The 18,779-nt window shown below is 49.1% G+C and overlaps 1 protein-coding gene across 1 annotated transcript in view; it reads right to left on the bottom strand.

Annotated features, from left to right (window-relative positions):
• Positions 1 to 18,779, bottom strand: part of LOC128143461 (collagen alpha-1(VII) chain-like) — a 133,465-nt gene that overhangs the window by 30,957 nt on the left and 83,729 nt on the right. The window contains exons 53-69 of the mRNA XM_052790685.1: positions 18,315 to 18,434; positions 16,733 to 16,861; positions 16,343 to 16,459; positions 10,816 to 11,058; positions 9,770 to 9,805; positions 9,605 to 9,649; positions 8,961 to 9,005; positions 8,294 to 8,329; positions 7,902 to 7,937; positions 7,287 to 7,346; positions 6,489 to 6,614; positions 5,704 to 5,775; positions 5,489 to 5,524; positions 5,126 to 5,185; positions 3,212 to 3,256; positions 1,832 to 1,867; positions 718 to 753 (exon numbers count right to left, since the gene is read on the bottom strand). Of these exons, the coding sequence (XP_052646645.1) occupies positions 718 to 753; positions 1,832 to 1,867; positions 3,212 to 3,256; positions 5,126 to 5,185; positions 5,489 to 5,524; positions 5,704 to 5,775; positions 6,489 to 6,614; positions 7,287 to 7,346; positions 7,902 to 7,937; positions 8,294 to 8,329; positions 8,961 to 9,005; positions 9,605 to 9,649; positions 9,770 to 9,805; positions 10,816 to 11,058; positions 16,343 to 16,459; positions 16,733 to 16,861; positions 18,315 to 18,434 (1,278 nt within the window). The remainder of the gene's footprint in view (positions 1 to 717; positions 754 to 1,831; positions 1,868 to 3,211; positions 3,257 to 5,125; positions 5,186 to 5,488; positions 5,525 to 5,703; positions 5,776 to 6,488; positions 6,615 to 7,286; positions 7,347 to 7,901; positions 7,938 to 8,293; positions 8,330 to 8,960; positions 9,006 to 9,604; positions 9,650 to 9,769; positions 9,806 to 10,815; positions 11,059 to 16,342; positions 16,460 to 16,732; positions 16,862 to 18,314; positions 18,435 to 18,779) is intronic.

Genomic DNA, 18,779 nt, shown 5'->3' with positions numbered 1-18,779 from the left:
TGCCAAAATGACTTTTTTGGTTGTTTTGTAGGAGCCCATCAAAACTATCATGCAAGCTCAACCCAGACTGGTGTCCCAGTGCACGGATGGCATTGACAAAGTGGATTGAAACTGGAGGAGACCCCTGAGAAGGAAGGGGGCATCTATGTGTTGTCCTCCACTATCTACACAGGTGTACAATGTAGAGAGGATGGATCCAGGCTCTTCAGAGGCACAGAGTGAAAAGACAAGTTGCAACAAGGGAAACTCTTATTAGACAGAAGGAAAAATGTCTTCACCCTGGAGGTGGCCAGATGCCTGAGCAGGGACACAGAGAAGTGCACATGAGGCCCTGAGCCTCAGATACTGAAGGTTTCATTGGCAATGGGATCTTGATCCAGGCACATGGATGACACTGCACACAACACCACGGATCTAAAGTAGGATTTAAAGTCCTCTTCAATGAAAGGCATTTGCACCCCATCATCTGGGAACCTTGCTCAGCGCTCCACGTTGTGTGGGTTACACTCATCCACATGTAACAATATGAATCCTATAAAATCACTAAGACCCCAGATATTTGAAAACACGTATAAATATTTTTTACCATTTATGCCTCTACCTTGTAAAATTACTGACTCATTTAAATAATTGTCCATCTGCTCACTGGTAACTATAAAATCCTGAAAACCTTTTACCCCATCTGCCCCAGAAAGTCACAATCTGGAATGTCCTTACTCTTTCTCCCTTGGGTCCCAGAAGTCCCCGATCACCCTGAACACAGGAAAGAAAAAAAGATGGTGAATGATTCCCTTTTTACTCACTCTTCTTGTGTTGCTCTGTCCACCGATTCACACTCCAAGCCACTAAGATTTATCGCAGCTGGAAGTCAGTTCCTCTGGGCACTCTGCAAAATGATTAGCTTACCACAAGAGACTGCGTACAACTAGAATTTATTGCACGGACAAAAAATAAAGACCCAGAGGACTGAAGCAGTTTGCCTGACTCTATGCTCAGCACGATGTGGAGCTATTGCTGGATTTCAACCTCCCAATGAGATGTAGCATCTCCATGCCGCAGGGATGTGCCTACACTACATCTATGGTGGGATGGCATCCTATGTAATACAGGATTTCCCAAATTTCAAACTCAAATCTGGCATACTTTACTGAGAGTGTATGAAATAGTAGCTGTTCCTGGAGGTTTTTTATAGTGGGCATGGTACATGAGGCTGAAGGGTAGGACTCATTCCTGATGGCATCTCATAAACTTCTCCAGTGCTCAAGACTGGTGTGGGGACAGCAGGAGGAAGGGGAGGCTGCAAGGACCAGGTGGGGACAGGAGAGCGGAGACAGGCTTTAAAACTGCACTTGACCTTCTGAGTAGCAGAGCTGTATGCAGATATCTCCCCCGGTGTCCCATTGCACAGGAGGGGAATCCTGCTCACTGATGCAGATGAAAGGGTATGTGTTGCCTGGTGAGCAGTCATTGTCCCGCCGATGCTGCAGGACATCTGCTCCCTAGCCCTCTTCCCCCAATCCTGCACATTTGGGGATCAACCAGAGCACCCCAGGGGTCCCTTTCTGTCCAAACTCCCAAATTTCCTTCCAAAAAGACCTAGGCATCCATAACGACGGCGTGCACCCTCGTCTCAGCCCAGCCATTACAGGGGGCTGTTAATGCCACTTCCACGCACTGACTGAGGTCCCCTCCCAGCCCACCCCCAGGAGACGCTGGGATTATCCCCACTGTTTTAACAGGGGCATCAGCAGTGTGGGCTGCTGCCAAGAAAGGCTCTCCACAACGGTCCCTTCCTCCAAGGCACTGTGTAGATAAGATGACTGTTGCTTACTCTTTCGCCTTTCACACCGGGGAAGCCTTTTAGACCCTGCAAGAACATAAAACAATATGTGAAGATAAATACTAGCAGTGGGAAGGTGTTAGGAAAGAGCAGCCTCCACTCAGAGGCAGAGCTGCCTCCAAGGATGGGCTCTACCATGGAGAAGCTGCTGGTAGGACGGGCATAGGAGCATCTACTCTCCTCTCCTTCCCCCCAGGAGCAATTAGAGGAGAAGTAAATCACACCGGTGCAAAGAGAAAATTTAGCCTTAAGCTTCTGCCCACCATTGTGTCTTGGGGACAACTCAGGATGTCTTGGCAGTTGTATAAATTTAGCCAACTTCCCCCATTTTGCAAGCCATGTACCGTGATTTTCGTACCCTTAACATTAACAGGAGGCAGCCCCCATCTCTCAGAGAGTGGAAGGGAAGGGTTGCTCTCAGAGGACTCCTCCTAAGTGGAGGTGATGGGGATCCCCAGATGTCCCCCAGGGCAGGTCAGAACCCCTGCAGACAGAGCCAGGATGGGAACCACACCTGGAGAGCTGAAAAGCCACGGTGGTCACCCCAGGTGTAACGTGTTTGCAAAACCAGGGACCGTGGACCTTCCATGAATATGCAGAGAGGTGGCACCTTCCACCTGCAGAACTGGCAGCTCATCCCAGGGATGGGCATGGACAGGATGGAAGAGGAGGAGATAGAGCGCAGACATTTCCCAAAGGGCACAAAACCTGGGCTTTGCCATCCCCCTGTGCTCTGTGCTGCTGCTCTGACCACTGGGACACATCATCTTGCAAGCCCTTGTGGTGTGAGGGCCAGTCTCCCTGAGAATCAGCCCTTCAGGGATGAGATCCCAGGGTGAAACCTGGTACCTCAACCACCCTTGGCCTTCTGAGGAACTTAATAAAGGCCCATACTGTTCGTAAGAACAGATTCATTCCATTAGAGATAACAGCCTAATAAATAAAAAGGTGTTTGTCAAAATACCAGCTGTGATCTGCGTCTCCCCTGACTCAGTCCCCTATCAGTGAAAAGCGAATTTACAACAGAACAAGACCCTGAAATTCATGCAGGCAAGCAGACCTGACAAAAAAAGAACAGAGAGGGAGTGATATTTCAGGAGGACTTCAAAAGCAGCCTGTAGATGAGTCAGCCAAATGGACAAGAGCATAAAGCAATTGTGCTCTGCATGACATCTTATGTCTGACAGCTGCCTACAGGATTTACACTCACTCATCCCAACACAACATCGGAATTCAGGTTCTCAAAGTCTCTTTCCCACTGAAAGCATCAAGTCATTTTATTTCTTTCATTGCTCACGGGGATTTTGCCAGCCCTGGGTCCACTGTTGTCTGTGCCGTAAAATCAGCCCTCTGCGCTATTTTAACACTCACCATTGTGCCAGTGGGGCCCCGGACTCCCACGATGCCCTCATCACCCTGTTAGGATGGACAGGGGTAGTGATGGCCATCAGCAAAGAGAAATGCAACACGCTCAGTCCCAACTCTGCAAACCATCCCACTGGGGACAAGAGGAATTAAGCATGCAGAAGCCCAGATCCTCGAAGGAGTTGTCCAACCTCTTCACTTATACCTCCATCAGGATTAATGCACTTACGGATCTGGATCAAAGAACCTAAAGGGCTTGAGATCATCCACATGTCACTGCAGGTAGACACTGCAGTGTTTAGAGAATAATGCTTCGGTCAGATTGAAGCTTCAAGCTTCAGCTTCTCCTCAGTCCCTGAGAGAAACAGGCATTTGTGAGATGATCTGCACCTGATTTAGCATGATATAAATCACTCCAAAAAGGTGTCTCTTCCTCTCTGTTGGTATAGAGAGGCCCTGGTAGGACTAGCTCAGAAGAAGCCATCTGAGGCTGGATGACCTTCTGTGTCCCTCCTCAAGATATACTTACATCCGACAAAGGCATGTGCAACAAGGGACAGAGGTCTGAGAGGTTCCTGGGACAGAGAGATTTCTTCCCCCTGATTAGAAGGCTCAATAGCTTTTCTGCACATTCATAACTCATTGCTGAACATGATTTCAGCAGGACTCACCACAATAAGGAAGACAGCCAGGAATTCACCTGGAACTCATACCATTGACTTTCAGAAGGAAGTGGCCACCAGTCAACGGCTCAACAGTAGCTTGTGCCTTTGGAGGCCAATGTGAGGCTTATCTTCACGCCCAGCTGTGGTTTCCAGATGTTGCAGACCCTGCTCTGAGCCTCCAAGTGTGCTATTGGCTCCTTATAAACCTTGCTAGGAGGGACAGCTGTGCTGGTGGGTCTATGAAGTCCTTTTATGACCTCCCTAGGCAGGTCCTACAAGACTTACCCATCTTTAAGATGCCTTGACATAGGCATCATCCTGTGAGGCCAAATTTAGATCTCTCACATAAAGCCAATGTAATTTAAGATTCTGTGATTCACTTTAGATTTATGCTGGAGTCAGAAGAGCAGAAACATTATTTCATCATTTCCTTCAGATAATGAAGCTTGAGCGAGGTTTACCCCAGACCTTTCACAGCTGTTGACATTCTCATTAAGCGTTTTGTCTCAGGGGCCTCATTGAACAGTTCTGCTGGCAGATGGGGAGTTCGTCTACATGGATTGCAGCATAAAATCAGTTTATTCGTGAAACAGCCACAGAAGCAGCAAATTGAAACATGGCCTCTGATTATGACTCAAGAGGGTCTCCCTAGGGTCTTTGCCAGAAAGAGACCAAAACTTCTCAGCAGCATGAGGAAAAGTGAATGTTGCTGCCGCAAGGATGATGGGAGCTGGTTTCCCTCTGCCAGGACAACAGGAGGGAAGAGGGGAATGAGGATAAAAAAGCTGGAGGCAGATTTCTGAAGGAACAAGCTTACAGGTAGCATCCCCAAAGCATACAAAACCGAGGTGGCTCCTCACCGAGCTGCTAGGATTAAAACATGCAGATGTAGGGGTGCAGATATTGCCTTCAACACTCCCATCTAGCCAGCGAGAGCACAGCCGACAGAGTCAGCGGGGCACGATTCACTTGGCCATGCAGTTAGCCAGTGTGACCTGCAATGCTTAAGGGTGCCTAATTATGGAGGAGACGCTAATTGCAACCTGTGGACAGATTCTGGTCAGTGTCAGCTCCAGCTGGGCATGGCAGTATCCATCCCCTCCAAATCTGGCTGGTGAAAAATTAAAGAGGGTTCTGAAATCAACCCTTTAGGCATCTTCTAAGATGGGTGGGTGGGAGATGATGGTATAAAGCTGCCTCCAAAAGAGGGTAGGCTGCAAGAAGCCAAGCCAGGAACATTTATGGAGGGACCTACCCGAGGGCCAGGCAGTCCACGAGGACCTCTTGGGCCAGCTGCTCCAATGCCAATTTCTCCCTGCAGAACAGAGAACCCCAGAGGTCTTATTCGGAGCAAGGACACCGCATCACATGACTGCTGATTAGTTTGGCCATGATTTAAAAGTCACAGAAAGCGTCAGGAGACTCACTTCCACTGACTTTCTGCTGCTTTTTCTGGAGGATGCTCCAGCAACCATGGGGAAGAAGGGCATGAGGGTGAAGGAGGGATGAAGTGGCTGGATGGGATCAGGGATAAGGAGCCAGGGGAGGGCAGTGGGCTGTCCCATTGCCACCCCAGGACCTCATCTGCTTGTGATCTGCCTGGCAGGTTGGCACTGACCTTGTTTCCTTTGGATCCAGGTGTCCCGGGAATACCCTGTAGGGCAAGGAAAACAGAATAGAAGGGAGGACTTTGCTTTGCAGGTCCTCAATGCTCTCTTGTCCCAGTGCTCCAAGAGGGTGAAAGCACACCCAGCCCAGGTACCAGGGCCTCAACCTCTCCCTTAGCCATCCCTCTGCTGCTCAAAAGACCCAGGGGAAATGTACAAAAGTCACCTCTTTTCCTGGGGATCCTGATGGTCCCATGGGCCCAGCAAATCCATTCCGGCCTCTCTTCCCACGCTCCCCCTTGAAAACAAAATCCTTTAAGGAGGAGAATCCCCTGATGGGAAAGGTTCTGCTTTCCCCCATCCAGACAGAAAGCAGGAGCTGGTGCCCCCAGGTGTTCCCTGCACTGGCAGCAAGCAGGAGGAATAACCTCCTCGTGTGGGCCTCTTGTTGGTGAGGAGAGGGGACTCCAGCTTCACCAAGACCCTGAGTTTAGGCACATTGCTGTTCCCCACTCCACCTCCAATTAAGCCTCCATGTCCCTGCAATGAGACTTACCCCTCGGTCCCTCTGTTCCCAGGGGCTAATGACCCCCAAACCCCTTGCTGACATCCTCTGTGCTATCGCCACCCCTTTTTTTTCCCAGTCGTCTCACCAAGTCACACCACTAAATTTAAAAGAACAACAGGTCCCTACCTTGCTTGGACCTCCACCGCTTTTTCTTTTTTTTTTCCAGTTTGAAGGACATTCTTCTGTACCAAATCTTTTGGCCTGTTTTTTCCCTCACAACATCGTTTGGTCTAATAAATGCTGTTACCTCTCCTTTTGCAATCAGGCTTTGTTCCTGCTTCCCTTCACTGACTATGTATAGGCTTGGGGTCTGGAGATCTGGATAGGTGGGGACTTGACCCACAGTGGACACCCGGCGTAGACAGTCTCAGTAGGGCTATCGTAGTTCTCACCTTGAGGTGGCTAACACAACACATGCTGTCCCTTCACCGCACACCACCTACCTTCTGTCCTGGCATCCCAGGCAGACCTGGAGCCCCTCTGTCCCCCTGTGACCCGGGGGTGCCGGCGTTGCCACGAATGCCCTGGATGCCCTGAGCTCCTGGAGGTCCTGGGGCCCCTGGCTCACCCTGTTGAGTGAATCACAAGGAATTTGGATCTTAAGTGGGATTAACTGCCCCCCTAAAGGTCCTGGAGAAAGCCTGGGGTGTCTCCTTCAATTCACATGACCAGTACACAGAATTGGACACAGCCCCTCCAGCCCTGGTCCATAAGAGAGGTCCTAGGGCTGGAGAAAGGGCTGTACGGTGGCTTGCTAAGTGGTGACCCCTTACGTGTAGACCTTCAGAGCTCTCCAGTGAATTCAAACTCTGCAGACCTGCAACATCCCAAGGGATCACAGAAGTGCATCTCTGCCGAGACCACAATTCCCTGGATTTTTTTCACAGCCATATTTCACAGCTTGATCTAGTTGAAGATGTCCCTGCTCGTTGCAGGGGGGTTGGACTAGATGACCTTTAAAACTCCCTTCCAACCCAAACCATTCTGTGATTCTATGATATTTATCCTCTGGACCTCACCTGCTTTGAAATGGCCCTTTGGAGGACACAGAGCACTCCCTCTGACCCAGACCCATGTGATGGTGTTCCTGCCTTCCCAGGCTGGGACCGGCTTTGGAGCTTTATCTTTGCAGCCGCAGCCAGTTTTGTGCTCCACAGCCAGCAGTGGAAAGCAAGGACTACAAAGAGAAAGACCCAGAAAAAACCAAGTGAGATCCTACCTAGAAGAGAAAACAGGCTTACCTTAAATCCAGGTGGCCCAGCCTGACCAACGGGACCTCTGAACCCAATTCCAGGTTCTCCCTGTGAAGAGAAGAAGGTCAGGAAACATCAAGATCACTCATTCCACCGTGGGCCCATCAAAATGAGTTTGCTTCATGCTGCTCCCTGGACACGCAGCTGAAGTCCCTCAGAGCTGATCCTACACTGAGGGTTTCTACAGAGCCCTCACTGACCATCACATCTCCTCTAGATGATGTGAAGTCTTATCTGACCTGGGGAGACAAAGCTGCTGAGAGCATTTAAAAAGCTTTAGAAAAGAGGGAGCTGAGTTGCAGGAATATTACTGGAGATGGTATCAGAGGACTCTGAGTGAGACCCTCATCTTCTGACACTACTTATTTATAGGGTGTTATTTATTTACAGTGTGTCCTGTCTATGTGAGCCATCTGGAGTCCCTCCTTAGTCAACAGAGAGATGCTGGGTCCCCAGTGAGCGACTGGCTACAGCGAGCCCACATCTCAGGAGGTTTCTGGGACACCTCCTCCTGAGAGGCAAAAGGAGGAGGGAGAGCAGGAGGCAAGCTCTCACAGTGTCAGAAGAGACACCCCTGACTGTGGTACCAGCAGTGTTCTTTACCTTTTGACCATTTTCACCTCTGTCTCCTTTGGTGCCCTATGAAATAAAGAGAGAGTTACCAAGCCTGTGGAAGAGGTCCTCTGAAGTACCAACTCAGAGCAACCCTGAGCAAGAGCAAAGGTTTCTTGTTGTTCTCATAGCCTACGGCAGCATGGAGCAGCTGGCCCCTCTGACCTCCACCTCTTTTCCCCAGAGAAGGTGGGCAGAAGCTGCGTGACCGAGGAAGAGCCAAATGCCCTAACACAGACCCACGCTGCTCTCAGGAAGGAGACGAGTACTGGGTTGACCCAGCAGATTTTGACTTTCCTATGGCAGTCTCCAGTGCTGGATTTGGGCCACTTAGCTGGTAATGCTGTCCTGCTCCAGCTGCTGATACTGACTCCACAGCTCACCTTTTCTCCAGGTTCCCCCATTTCCCCAGGCTGCCCCTGCAAGACAAAATACATCCATCTTCCAGCCACCTCCCCTCCTTCCCTCCCTCCTTTCTCATGCCTGTGTCCCCAGAATGCTGCACCACACGGGTGTTTAAACGGTAGCCCATGCAAAGTACCCCTTCCCCATCTGGCTGTGCCTTTTAACAACAACCCTGCCTTGTTTGCCTTTCTCCTCAATAACTGGGTCCCACCACCCCGAATCTGCCGTTTGGTCCCTATAAGCCTTTGCTGCCAAAAGTGTTCATGAAATGATGTTTCGTGTGGCCCTTCTTCCGTCCCTGTCCTTGTGCCAGGGCTGGCTTTTGCTTGTCTATCACCTGGTTTAGTTCACTGATCCAGCAGAAAACGAACATCAGGAAAAAAACCCTTGAATTTTTGCATTTACTCCTGAGCGCATGGCAGATGCATGTTAGCATTGCTGGAAGGGAGGGAACAGAAACATGCAGCCAGGTTCAGGGATAAAGGTGGGACTGTGGCAATCCCAATTTACATCAGCACAGTCTCTCATAAACCCTGAATGTCTTCTCCATCAGCACATCCCCAGCTGCCTCTCCCTTTCCAGACCCTCTTAGCACAGAGAGCCTTCTGGTCTCAGAGGCTCAGGCCAGAAAAGCACTGTCGCTACCTTTTCTCCTTTGTCTCCACGGACTCCTGGAGCTCCCATTTCTCCCTGGAAAACAACAGGCAACCCCTTCAATTGCAAACATGCATTGCTACGAGGAATTTTTCGTTCCCTCTTTGGACCAGGTGGGTGCTGCCCTCATTTCTGCATCAGCTTTTGGCAAACATCTGTGGAGGGACCCCTCATTTCCACCACTTGGATTCCCAGAACAGATTGGGGATGTCCCTGACCCCATCCCTTCTGTCCTGTGCAGTAGAAACACAGAGAGAGAAAACATAAATTGCAGAGTAAGGGCCAGATATGAGTGGTAAGCTGAGCGTCTCCCTGCCCCAGGGTGCTGCAGATGTTAAAGGATGCCATGAGTCTGAGGGACACAGGAGAAGTCCACAGAGGACAAAACTATTGAGGATCCCCAAAACACAAAAACCATGTTTGGATCAGCTGTGAAAGGTTCAAGCCTGGAATCTCTGCTCATTACCAATGGCCAAACCTGTTGATTACTACTTCTTGAACCTATTGGCCTGGCCAATTTTCACCCGTGATTTCTCAGCCTCCAAATGAGACTGCTCTGGGAGACGGATCGCTATCCTGGCTCCCCTCAGGTGCCGTTGGGTATCTGCATTAAAAGGTGAAACAAAAGCACTGACCTTTTGGCCGTGGGAGGGTGGATCTGCTGGGCCAGTTTCCTCCTTCTGTAAGAAAAAAAATGCACATACAGAATGGGGCTGGGATGCGGTGTGATGGGAGAAAGGACCAGCTGCATCCTCACCGGGCACAGCTGCGATAAGAGGAGTACAACATGAATGCTGTACCTTAATTCTCCTCGGGTGATGAGGGCCTGGGTATGCCTTGAATAGAAAAAGAAAAGAGGGAAGTGTGAGAGCAGTTGGAGAAACTTTTCAGCCTTGAGCCATCGAAAAGACATCTCTGAGCAGTGAGATGTTATGCAGCAAGTGGGGAGGCCGGAGGCATCTCACAGGGAAGCCCTGTGTTACCAGGGATCACGAGAACCCCATTGAAGGGCTCCTGGTTGGATATGGAATGGCCTCCAGGCTCCTTCTGATCTGTTCCAGCCTGGACAGGACATCTGAGAACTGGTGCTACTCATTGCATGTGGGCTGCCAGGGTCCATGAACCAAGAAATGCCCCAGTACCAGGCTTTTGGCAATGGCACAGATGACCCACCTTAACCCTGGCCCTTTATGGAGGGCTATGAGAAGATGTGTTTTCTCATCGTGTGGATGAGCTCAGCTCAGTGCTGCCATTCCTCCTGGGAACGCAGGGTGAGGGTCACTCACTGCTTTTAAAGAAATTGATTCAAACTTAGGGGAAATCTGTCGTTCAGAATTTTTCATCCTTAACTCCTGGAAATAGGTCTTTCTCTCTTAAATTTTGTAAAAATCTATTCTTTGCACTTTCCGTTTATGGCATATTGTGTTAAAGTCGACAATGTAAGCGTGCAGGTGTGTCAGAGATGTATGTGTTTATAAACACACACACGTATTTACACATTTAAACACACGTGCAAATATCTTCTAAACTCTCAGGACACAAAACACCCTTCTGTTATGCTGCTTTCCCCATGAACCAGTTTATTATGTTCCCTCATTGATTAAGTTTGATTGTCCCCACTTCTGTTTTCCGAGCATCGCGTTTCCCTTGCCAGATACAGGGAGAACAATCTGCTCTGCCAAGAAAGATGGCCTCTGCCGTAGCTGTTTCTTTCTTTATTTATTAATATTTATCACTAACCTTTCACCCTCCCTCTACATTCATCGTGACTTTGCACAAGTGGGCAATTGGGGTTCCCCTTGCGTCCATGTGTTTGAAGACACCCTTGTATGAGGCCTTCACTCACCGCGGATCCGGACGGGGATTTCCGAGCTCCTGGGGCTCCGGGGGGATGAACCTGTGATGGAGCCAACAAGGAAGGCTCATCGCTTCCTCCTGGATCGCACCGATGGCTCTGCTCTTGAGCACAGGCCAGCCCAAAGCCGTCGCGGTGAAACGGGGTCTTTACCGGGTGTCTCTTGTGCTCGGCAGATCTCCTGGCTCTAACGTGCCTTGGGAGCGCAGAGCCATCGTCTGAATTCACATTTTCCTGTGGGAGGGGAAACAGCATCCTGCTGAGCACCTAATATTATATATATAATAACATATATTATTTAGCACTATGCAATTAATTTACTGCAATTTCAAAGAAATAAAAAACTTTGCAACTTTGAACTTTAAAAGCCTCCCTGCACCAGCCATGCACAAGTAACACACCTGCTATGCATTTAATATACCCAGTATATCTGATTGGAATAAGACAACCATTAATGCCTATTAATGTCTACACGTTAATCTGCCACTTGGTGATGTTTGCAGTGCTCATGATTTTGGCTGATATATATTTAAGGCACACACAGTAAAGCTTGTACAAATAGTTACTGGCCTGGCTCATAAATTGTTCTTTTCCATATTAGCAACAGTATATTATCTACTTGCTGCGGTAAAAATTATAATATTCCTAGCTGCTGGATATCTCAGTGTACAGCAGTTATTCCCTGAACCACACAGTGGAAGCACTGCAGTGTAGCTTTGATGAAGATTTTTGATATGAAAGCAAAATGCAGTGAATTTATTTATAATGAAAGAAAGCTGGGCACCTCCTTGCACCCAACCCCCAACCCTGAGACCTCCCAGGAGCACATGAGGGAGAGGGAAAAATCAGGATGGGGTGCAGTTATTTAGCACTATTCCCACTTTTTTTTGTGGCAGAAACAAAGACCTGGATTCATCTCAATTCATTTCACCTAGAAGTATGTGTCAAGACTTTTAGATGGTTAAAGTTAAGGGAAAGTAAATCCTAAATGAAGGACTTCCAAAAAATGCTGGTCAGTCCAGCCCTGGACATTATGCTGTCAGGTTTGCAGGGATGATAGTCCTGTTTTGCTGGATTTTAACTAGCCAGATGATGATTTCACCTAGTGGCTAATGAACCCAGGAAGTTTCTGACTCACCAAAATACATAAAGGAAAAAAAAAAAAAAAAATTTGGTCCAATTAAAATTGAAATTCTGTACTGAAAGATGGCAAGGATGACAGAAGGAAGAATAAAACACAGCTCAGTGATGTGCTGGCCCAGACTGGGCAGTGCCCATCTAGAGTGTGTTTTGTGGGAGAAGCTAGAGAAACATCTCCCAGGCTTACGCAGAGGTCATCTGCGTGGGTCGGATGGCACCATCAGATGAGACCACGTGGACGTTCCCGTCCGTCCTGCACTGGGTCACAGCTCATCTGCTTGCCGACCTGCTGTAAAATGCTGCTGCTCTTTAGCACGGGTCCATGTTCCATTCGCAGATGTGCGAATAGCATCACAAGGCAGCGGCGAGGCAAGCCCACGGGTTGCCAAGACCTCGCCGAGGTTTTGAAGGCGACCCGTATGCATGTGATCTCATAAAGCTGCCATTTACTGGGGTGGTGGGAAATTGCAGGGGGTAATAACTCTCCTTCATTCTGCAATTCCTCCGCAATTTTAGCAGTTTTCTGCTCTGAGATGCCAGCAATAAGGCACCTCAAAGAAAAGCAGAGAGGCTGCTGCTTTCTAAAGGAATGATTTACTGATGGCAGGTGGCAGTGTAAAAGAAGAAAGGAAAAGAGAAGGGAGAAAAGGAGGAAAGGAACAGATAAAATTAGGACAGGAAAGAGAAAAATGGAAATAAAAGGGGGAGTAAAAAAAAAAAATATTCCTGCAAAGAAAGAGGTACAGGAAAGAGAGAAATAGAAAAGGCCAAGAAGATATCAGGTAAGAAAATTAATTGACTATGGGTTTATCCACATGGAGACAACCAGGGGCATTTATCTGAATTAACTTTGAAAATGAGTAAGCTTAACTGCAGGGGAGCTGGGAGATGGAGGAGGGAGGAATTGGCTGGTACAGTCCCGTAACACCGAAGAAGGGGCTCATCCATGGAAAGAGTAACCAGCCACCGCTTCTCCCACGGGCACGTGTACCTGGGCTCATCCTGCCTCTTTATATCAGTTAATTTGCTTCCCCCATTAACTCCTGCCAGCCAGAAATTGCACCTCCGAGATGAAGCTCTTGGGCTATTACAGGCTGCTTCTCTCTAGGGCCCCATGAACCTTTTAACAGGTAAAATTCGTGATTACAGCTGCTGCTGACAGGAAAACAAGTGGCTCCATTTCGCTCCCTTTGCATCACCCTCCACTGAGTTCAGTTTTGCTGTGGGAGCCACTGGGGATGAGGGGATGCGGGAGCTGCAGGGAGAGGGGGACTGCTGCTGTTTCCCTGCCTTTGGACCACACTTTTTCCTCCTCCTGAGGATAAAAGGGATTTTACGCCAAATGCAACCGAGGAAAACACCCCTGGGGTGCAGATCCCATCATGCTGGGGGGGTTTGAAGTGCCCTAAAAAACTTGTAGCAGCTGTTCCACTTTTACAAATGCCCCTACCAAAATGTGGATCATCGGACGTGAGAGCAGGAAGGGTGCTGCTATCTGCCCATCTTTCAAACAACTCTTCATTTGATGGGGAATCCTCCGGGCTGGGATTCAGGAAAAGGTGTCTGGTAATACCACGTTGCAGGATTACACCAATAACTATTGCCAAACACCTAGATGCAGCATCACTCTTGGATGGCACTGATATTGCACACACTAATCTATAGGGCTTTTGAACACCAGCCCCAATGGGGCAGGAGATCATCTCTATAAACCCAAAGTGCAAACTTTCCCCTCCCAGCTCCCCGTGCTCTGCTCCTGATAACTCAGGCAGCGACAGACGGGGAATCGCTGCCTTGTCCCATCTCCCTCCAGCCTGCTCCCGGGGTTAATCGGCTTGAGCTCTAATTTCCCATTTGAATTATAAGTTTTCAGTTTCCTCCCTCCAGCTCTCCTGCCTTTCACTGCAAAATTAAAGAGCCTTTTAACATTTGGTATCTCCTCCCTGCGAAAACTCTTCGATGCAGAAACAAAGTCATCTCAGGCACCCTGAGTTTGGCTAAAAAAATGTCTGGCCTTAGGTCTGTTGTGATAAAGGAGCCTGCAAGCCACCTACAAATCAGTTTTGTGGCTCTGCTCTGCAGTTCCCATTTTTTTTTTAAAAAAAAGTGGTATCCCAAACAGGACACAGAAGTCTGGTTTTGGTCCTTGGGATGCAGGGATTAAATTAATTCTTTACGTCCCTGATTACTGAGGACAGTACTCCTTTCTGCCTAAACGTCACATTTGGCATGTCCACATTATCCCTTTTCCTTCCCGGTGCCACGGCCACGGTGTCCGGGCACATGGATGCACTTAGCTCCCAGACACCGAACACACAGCGGTCCCTCCCGTTTCGTCGAGGAAGATGTTGTGTCTGTGGTGGGCCTGATTTATTAATGACTCCACACAGGGCCACGTGTGAAGCCACGAGGCATCTGCTCGCAAAGAGCATCCAGCACGGTTAAAGTCCACAGTTTCAAATGGAACCACAGATTTGGGACCCCCCAATTTCATGGCCTCCGGGTGCAGGTCCATAGGGACTGAGCTCTACCTGCTTTCGAGAGCAGGACACCAAAAAGCTCCCACCTCAGCCAGGGTCCTGCAGCCCAGTCCCCAAGAAATGAGAGGGTTTGGGCTCCATCCTCCGTGTTTCCAGTTCTTTCTCCATTTTAACCAGGGCCAGCCAAGGGAAATGGTGCGTCCAGGAGAGGGAACAAAGCTGATGGATGCTCATGGCACAGGTCGCCGTCTCCAGAGCTGCGGCTTGCACACATACACGCGTGTGTGGGGCGTGCGTGTGTTTGTGCTGGGAGCCCTCTCGTGGCTGCTGCACCATCGTTTGTTCCAGCTTCGTGATTCAGTGTGGTGTTAATTTGCCAGCCAAGAGACGACTAAAGCAATGGGAGCAGAAGCAAGTGTTCGGCAGACAACCGAACAGCGAGATTTCCTCCAACGGGGTCTCCCCACTTTCAGCTACTCCCTCATTGCTATTTGTAGAAATATCCTTGCTAATGCTGTTCCTAGCAGTAACCTGTAGCTGCAAGCAAGCATCCAAGGGATTTTTTTGGTTCGCTTTTTAAGGCTGTTGGTATCCTGTCTGAGTATTTTCAAAAAGAGCATCCCCTCCATCACACAGGAACACATCAGTATGCAAAGGTGTTAAAGCAGCACTGGATAAATGCATTTTCCCTCTCTCCATCACTGGGGCTTGTGTCACTCAGTGCATTGTGTCGGGGTAGGGTCTCCCAGCTGGGCTGGACTGTGCACTTTTGGTTACAAAGATGTTGAAACTGGAGGGTTCTGGGTTTGGTACATGGCAGTGGAGTGTGGTTTGGGCTCTCAGAAAAAATGCTTGTCCAAGAGGGCAGAAAAAAAAAAGAGTGACATGGGATGTTAGGGCTCAGACAACCACACTGCAGCAACACCAGAACTTATTGCCCATCAGCTGAGCTGTGATAACTGCTGCTACCAGGCTGGATGCACCCTCCAACTTTGCTGAAAATGATATAATGTGTCTTAGAGGGTATGTACATATGCACTTGTAAAGCAGCTCTAGCTCCTGGCTATGGAGGAAACCTCTCTCTTTGTTACTGTCCCTCAGCCGAGGTGCAGTAACAAACCACTTCAACTTTTTTAGAGGCAAATGTCTTGCAGACCTTGGAGGAAGAGGTAGAGTAAGTCACCCTACATTATGTTTCCTCTGGGACAGTCATCTTGTCTCAGCTGATCCACAAAGGCTTGTTAAATTACAATTTGCTCTTGAGTCCTTAAAAAGGAGAAAGTCCCCAAATTCCTGCTTAGACCCTAAATTCCTCTTCTTTAAGGGTCAGGCTCTGCACTCCAGAGCTGGGCTCAGGAGGGTGCATACCAGCGTCTAAAAGACTAACACTGTGCAGGGAAACCTGAGGATCTGTGGACTATTCTGAGACATCTGTGGAAAGTAAGAAGGAAAAGGAAATATCTTGTCAGGAGGCATAACTTAAAATCACTGTCTGGGGTCTGCACCGTCCCTGGAGTATTATAAGTCTGATTTTAAAGAGTATTGAGAATCATCAACTATTCTGTCAACCAAGCCCAAATAATAGGATGGATGCTGTAGCCAGATAGATTCAGATTAGAAAGAGATTGTCCTTCCCCCCCCAAAAGTGGGTAATTAACCAACAAAGCATTTGCCAAGGGCTCTGGGGGGTTCCCACTTCCCTGCCTGTATGCAAAGGACAAGGTTGGCCATCAGCCTCCTGCCCAGGTCCCATGTCCGAGCAGTGGTGTCCTCCAGGGATGGGAGGGAGCTGCTCCAGGACTGAGAGCACTGGGCCAGAGATGTGCAACCCATTCCCTTCTGGTCTATCACTTATCTGCACACTGGTCTACTGCCCAGAACTGCTGGGGAAGACATACATGGCTGGTATCCTGCTGCGGTTGTCCTGCCACCCTCTCTTCCAAGGACTCGAGAAGCTCCATGGACTGGTTTCCTTGCAGATCATGTTCTGGATGCGATGGGGGCACAGCCAAGCTCTGCAGAGGGTGATGTATAAGGAACAACACAGTCTCACTAATTACCAGAGTAGAAGATGGAAAGCAAGACCCTTTCCAAGCTCTGACACTGATTCATGCAGAGATCCTTATCCTTTCTCTAACTTAGCTTTTCACTGCAGTAAAACAGGGGCAAAACTCACAGAACTGCAATGATTTGTCCAGTCAAGCTCTGAGAAATGTAACTCCTTTGCATCTATTAAATCAGCACAAATGGAAAAGTAATTAAAAGTCACTGAACAGGCATTTACATACACTGCTGAGAGAAGTGTTTGTCCCTTTTGAGACTCTCTCCTTCCTTCTTTCCTCAGATGTTTTCTCCAAGGACTCAGGAGGGTTTCCGAGGGACTGGTACTCAGGTTCAGAACCACCAGCAGATGGACCCTGTGAAGACCAAAGAAAGTTACTGCTTTTTCTAAGTCGAGACATCATCCACAATACATTGCTTTATCAACACCGCCATTTATTCAATAGCATGCTCAGAGACAGCAGGACAAGGCTGGAGAGCTGAGGTGCCAAGACCTCTCTTGCACCTTACTTGGGAACTGCCAACGAGGATGGGCTGGGGCAGACTGCAAGGATCCCCCGTGGGTCGGAGGGCTGCTTTGACCCCCTTTGCTCTCTGGTTGAAGTCCAGCCTAGATAGGTTGGCCCAGAGGAACAGAGAGGTCCCCAATCCTTTACGCCGGATTGGGTTGGGCTCCCAAAACCCAACAGAGACAGCTTTGGTGTCTCTGTACCCCAAATTCCAGCACTGCTGGCTCCAGGGTTGCTGGCACGCACCCAGTTTGTGTCTCGGCGCAAACACATCTACTGGTGAGCACTTCATTCCCTCTCAAGCCCCTAAAATGCTATCATCCAGGTTGCAATGATCTGGAAAAGCAACATCTCACCTGAGATCACAGCAGCAGCCTGGAGCTGAGAGGGGATGAGCCTGTCTCACCCTGTCTAAGTGCCTGAGCAACTGGGTCATTGCTGAAGCAACCACAGAGCAAGATAAAATCATCAGGAGCTGGCTCCAAACACCCCCACAGCTCTTGTGCTCCAGTTAGAGACAACATTTCCTACCAGTGACCTACAAGCGTTTATGCAGAGTGAGTCACTTCTTGGCTGTCATAAAAAGAGGCCAAGAAAAGCCCCACCGCAGCTGCAGGCACTATTTCCTGGACTATCTCTTATCAGGACTGTCTAGTACAGGAAAATTAAGATCCATGACTCCTCCAGCAGCTATGACAGGTGACCTGCATACAGCCCTCTGATATTCCTGGAGGTGTGCTGTACCACATTGGAACTTGGGTCCAGCATGGAGATTAAGCCTTAACATTGCTAATAAATTCCTAATTGCCATAAACACAAACTATCTGCTACTTGCAATTGCAAAGGATGCAGGTGACTAGACTATCTCTAGCAATTAGCCTGGTTACTCAAGCAAATGAGGGCTCTGGAGTGATGGCAGGGACTCCTCTCTTGGGCAATCCCAATCCAACCTGACAGCAGGATTGGATCCATCCCTGCCGGGGCAGGAGAGACGCACCTAGATTACAGCCACCAAGGGAGGGCAAGTTCAACAGATAACCAGCACAGGGACGGCTTGAAACCAGCCCAATCCGTGCTGTTTTTTTGCTCAGAAGCCAAGAAGGAGTTGTGGTTGGGTGGAAAGGAAGGAAGGGAGGATGAGGATCAGCAGGAGACATCACTGGAGCATGGACTGGGAGCTCAGAGGCAGCCAATAAACATTTGGTGTGCAATGTCTTAATATTATTGCTGCAGCAGACCAGATGGACAGGAGCACAGATCTACATAACTACACTTCATCTTCTCTGCTCTTTATTTTCACCTTAGGGAGTCCTCCAGACACCGTCGCCCTAAACTGAGCCTCCACCTCCAGGCTCTGTGCTGCTTCTGTCACCTCAGTGCTGGCCAGGGCATCTTGAGAAGTATCGAACACCAGTGAATCCTGCAACATCAAAAAAAGTGGGTTGGTGTGGCAATGACAAACCCGAGCTCCCAGGATCCACACATGTGATGAGCTGGAGCCTGACGGGCTATTTCTGCCTACTGCTCCATGCCTCCAGCGTGCTCTATCCTACCTGGTGGCCTTTCCGAACCAGAATGGAGCGAGTAGTCAGCAGTTCCCTGCTGGCCACCTCCAAGCCTTCCTTCCAAGCTAGTCCTACCTTCCTGGATCCCTCTTGCTTTTGAGGTCACCCTTGTGATCGCTTCTGGTGCTGCTTCGCTCCCCTCACACACCCACCACTCCAACAACCCCCAGCCCTCAAAGGGAACAAGGAGGCTGATGGCT

Source organism: Harpia harpyja, chromosome 6 (assembly GCF_026419915.1).
Source record: "Harpia harpyja isolate bHarHar1 chromosome 6, bHarHar1 primary haplotype, whole genome shotgun sequence".
Lineage (NCBI taxonomy): Eukaryota > Metazoa > Chordata > Aves > Accipitriformes > Accipitridae > Harpia > Harpia harpyja.
This window is presented reverse-complemented; position numbering and strand designations above follow the sequence as displayed.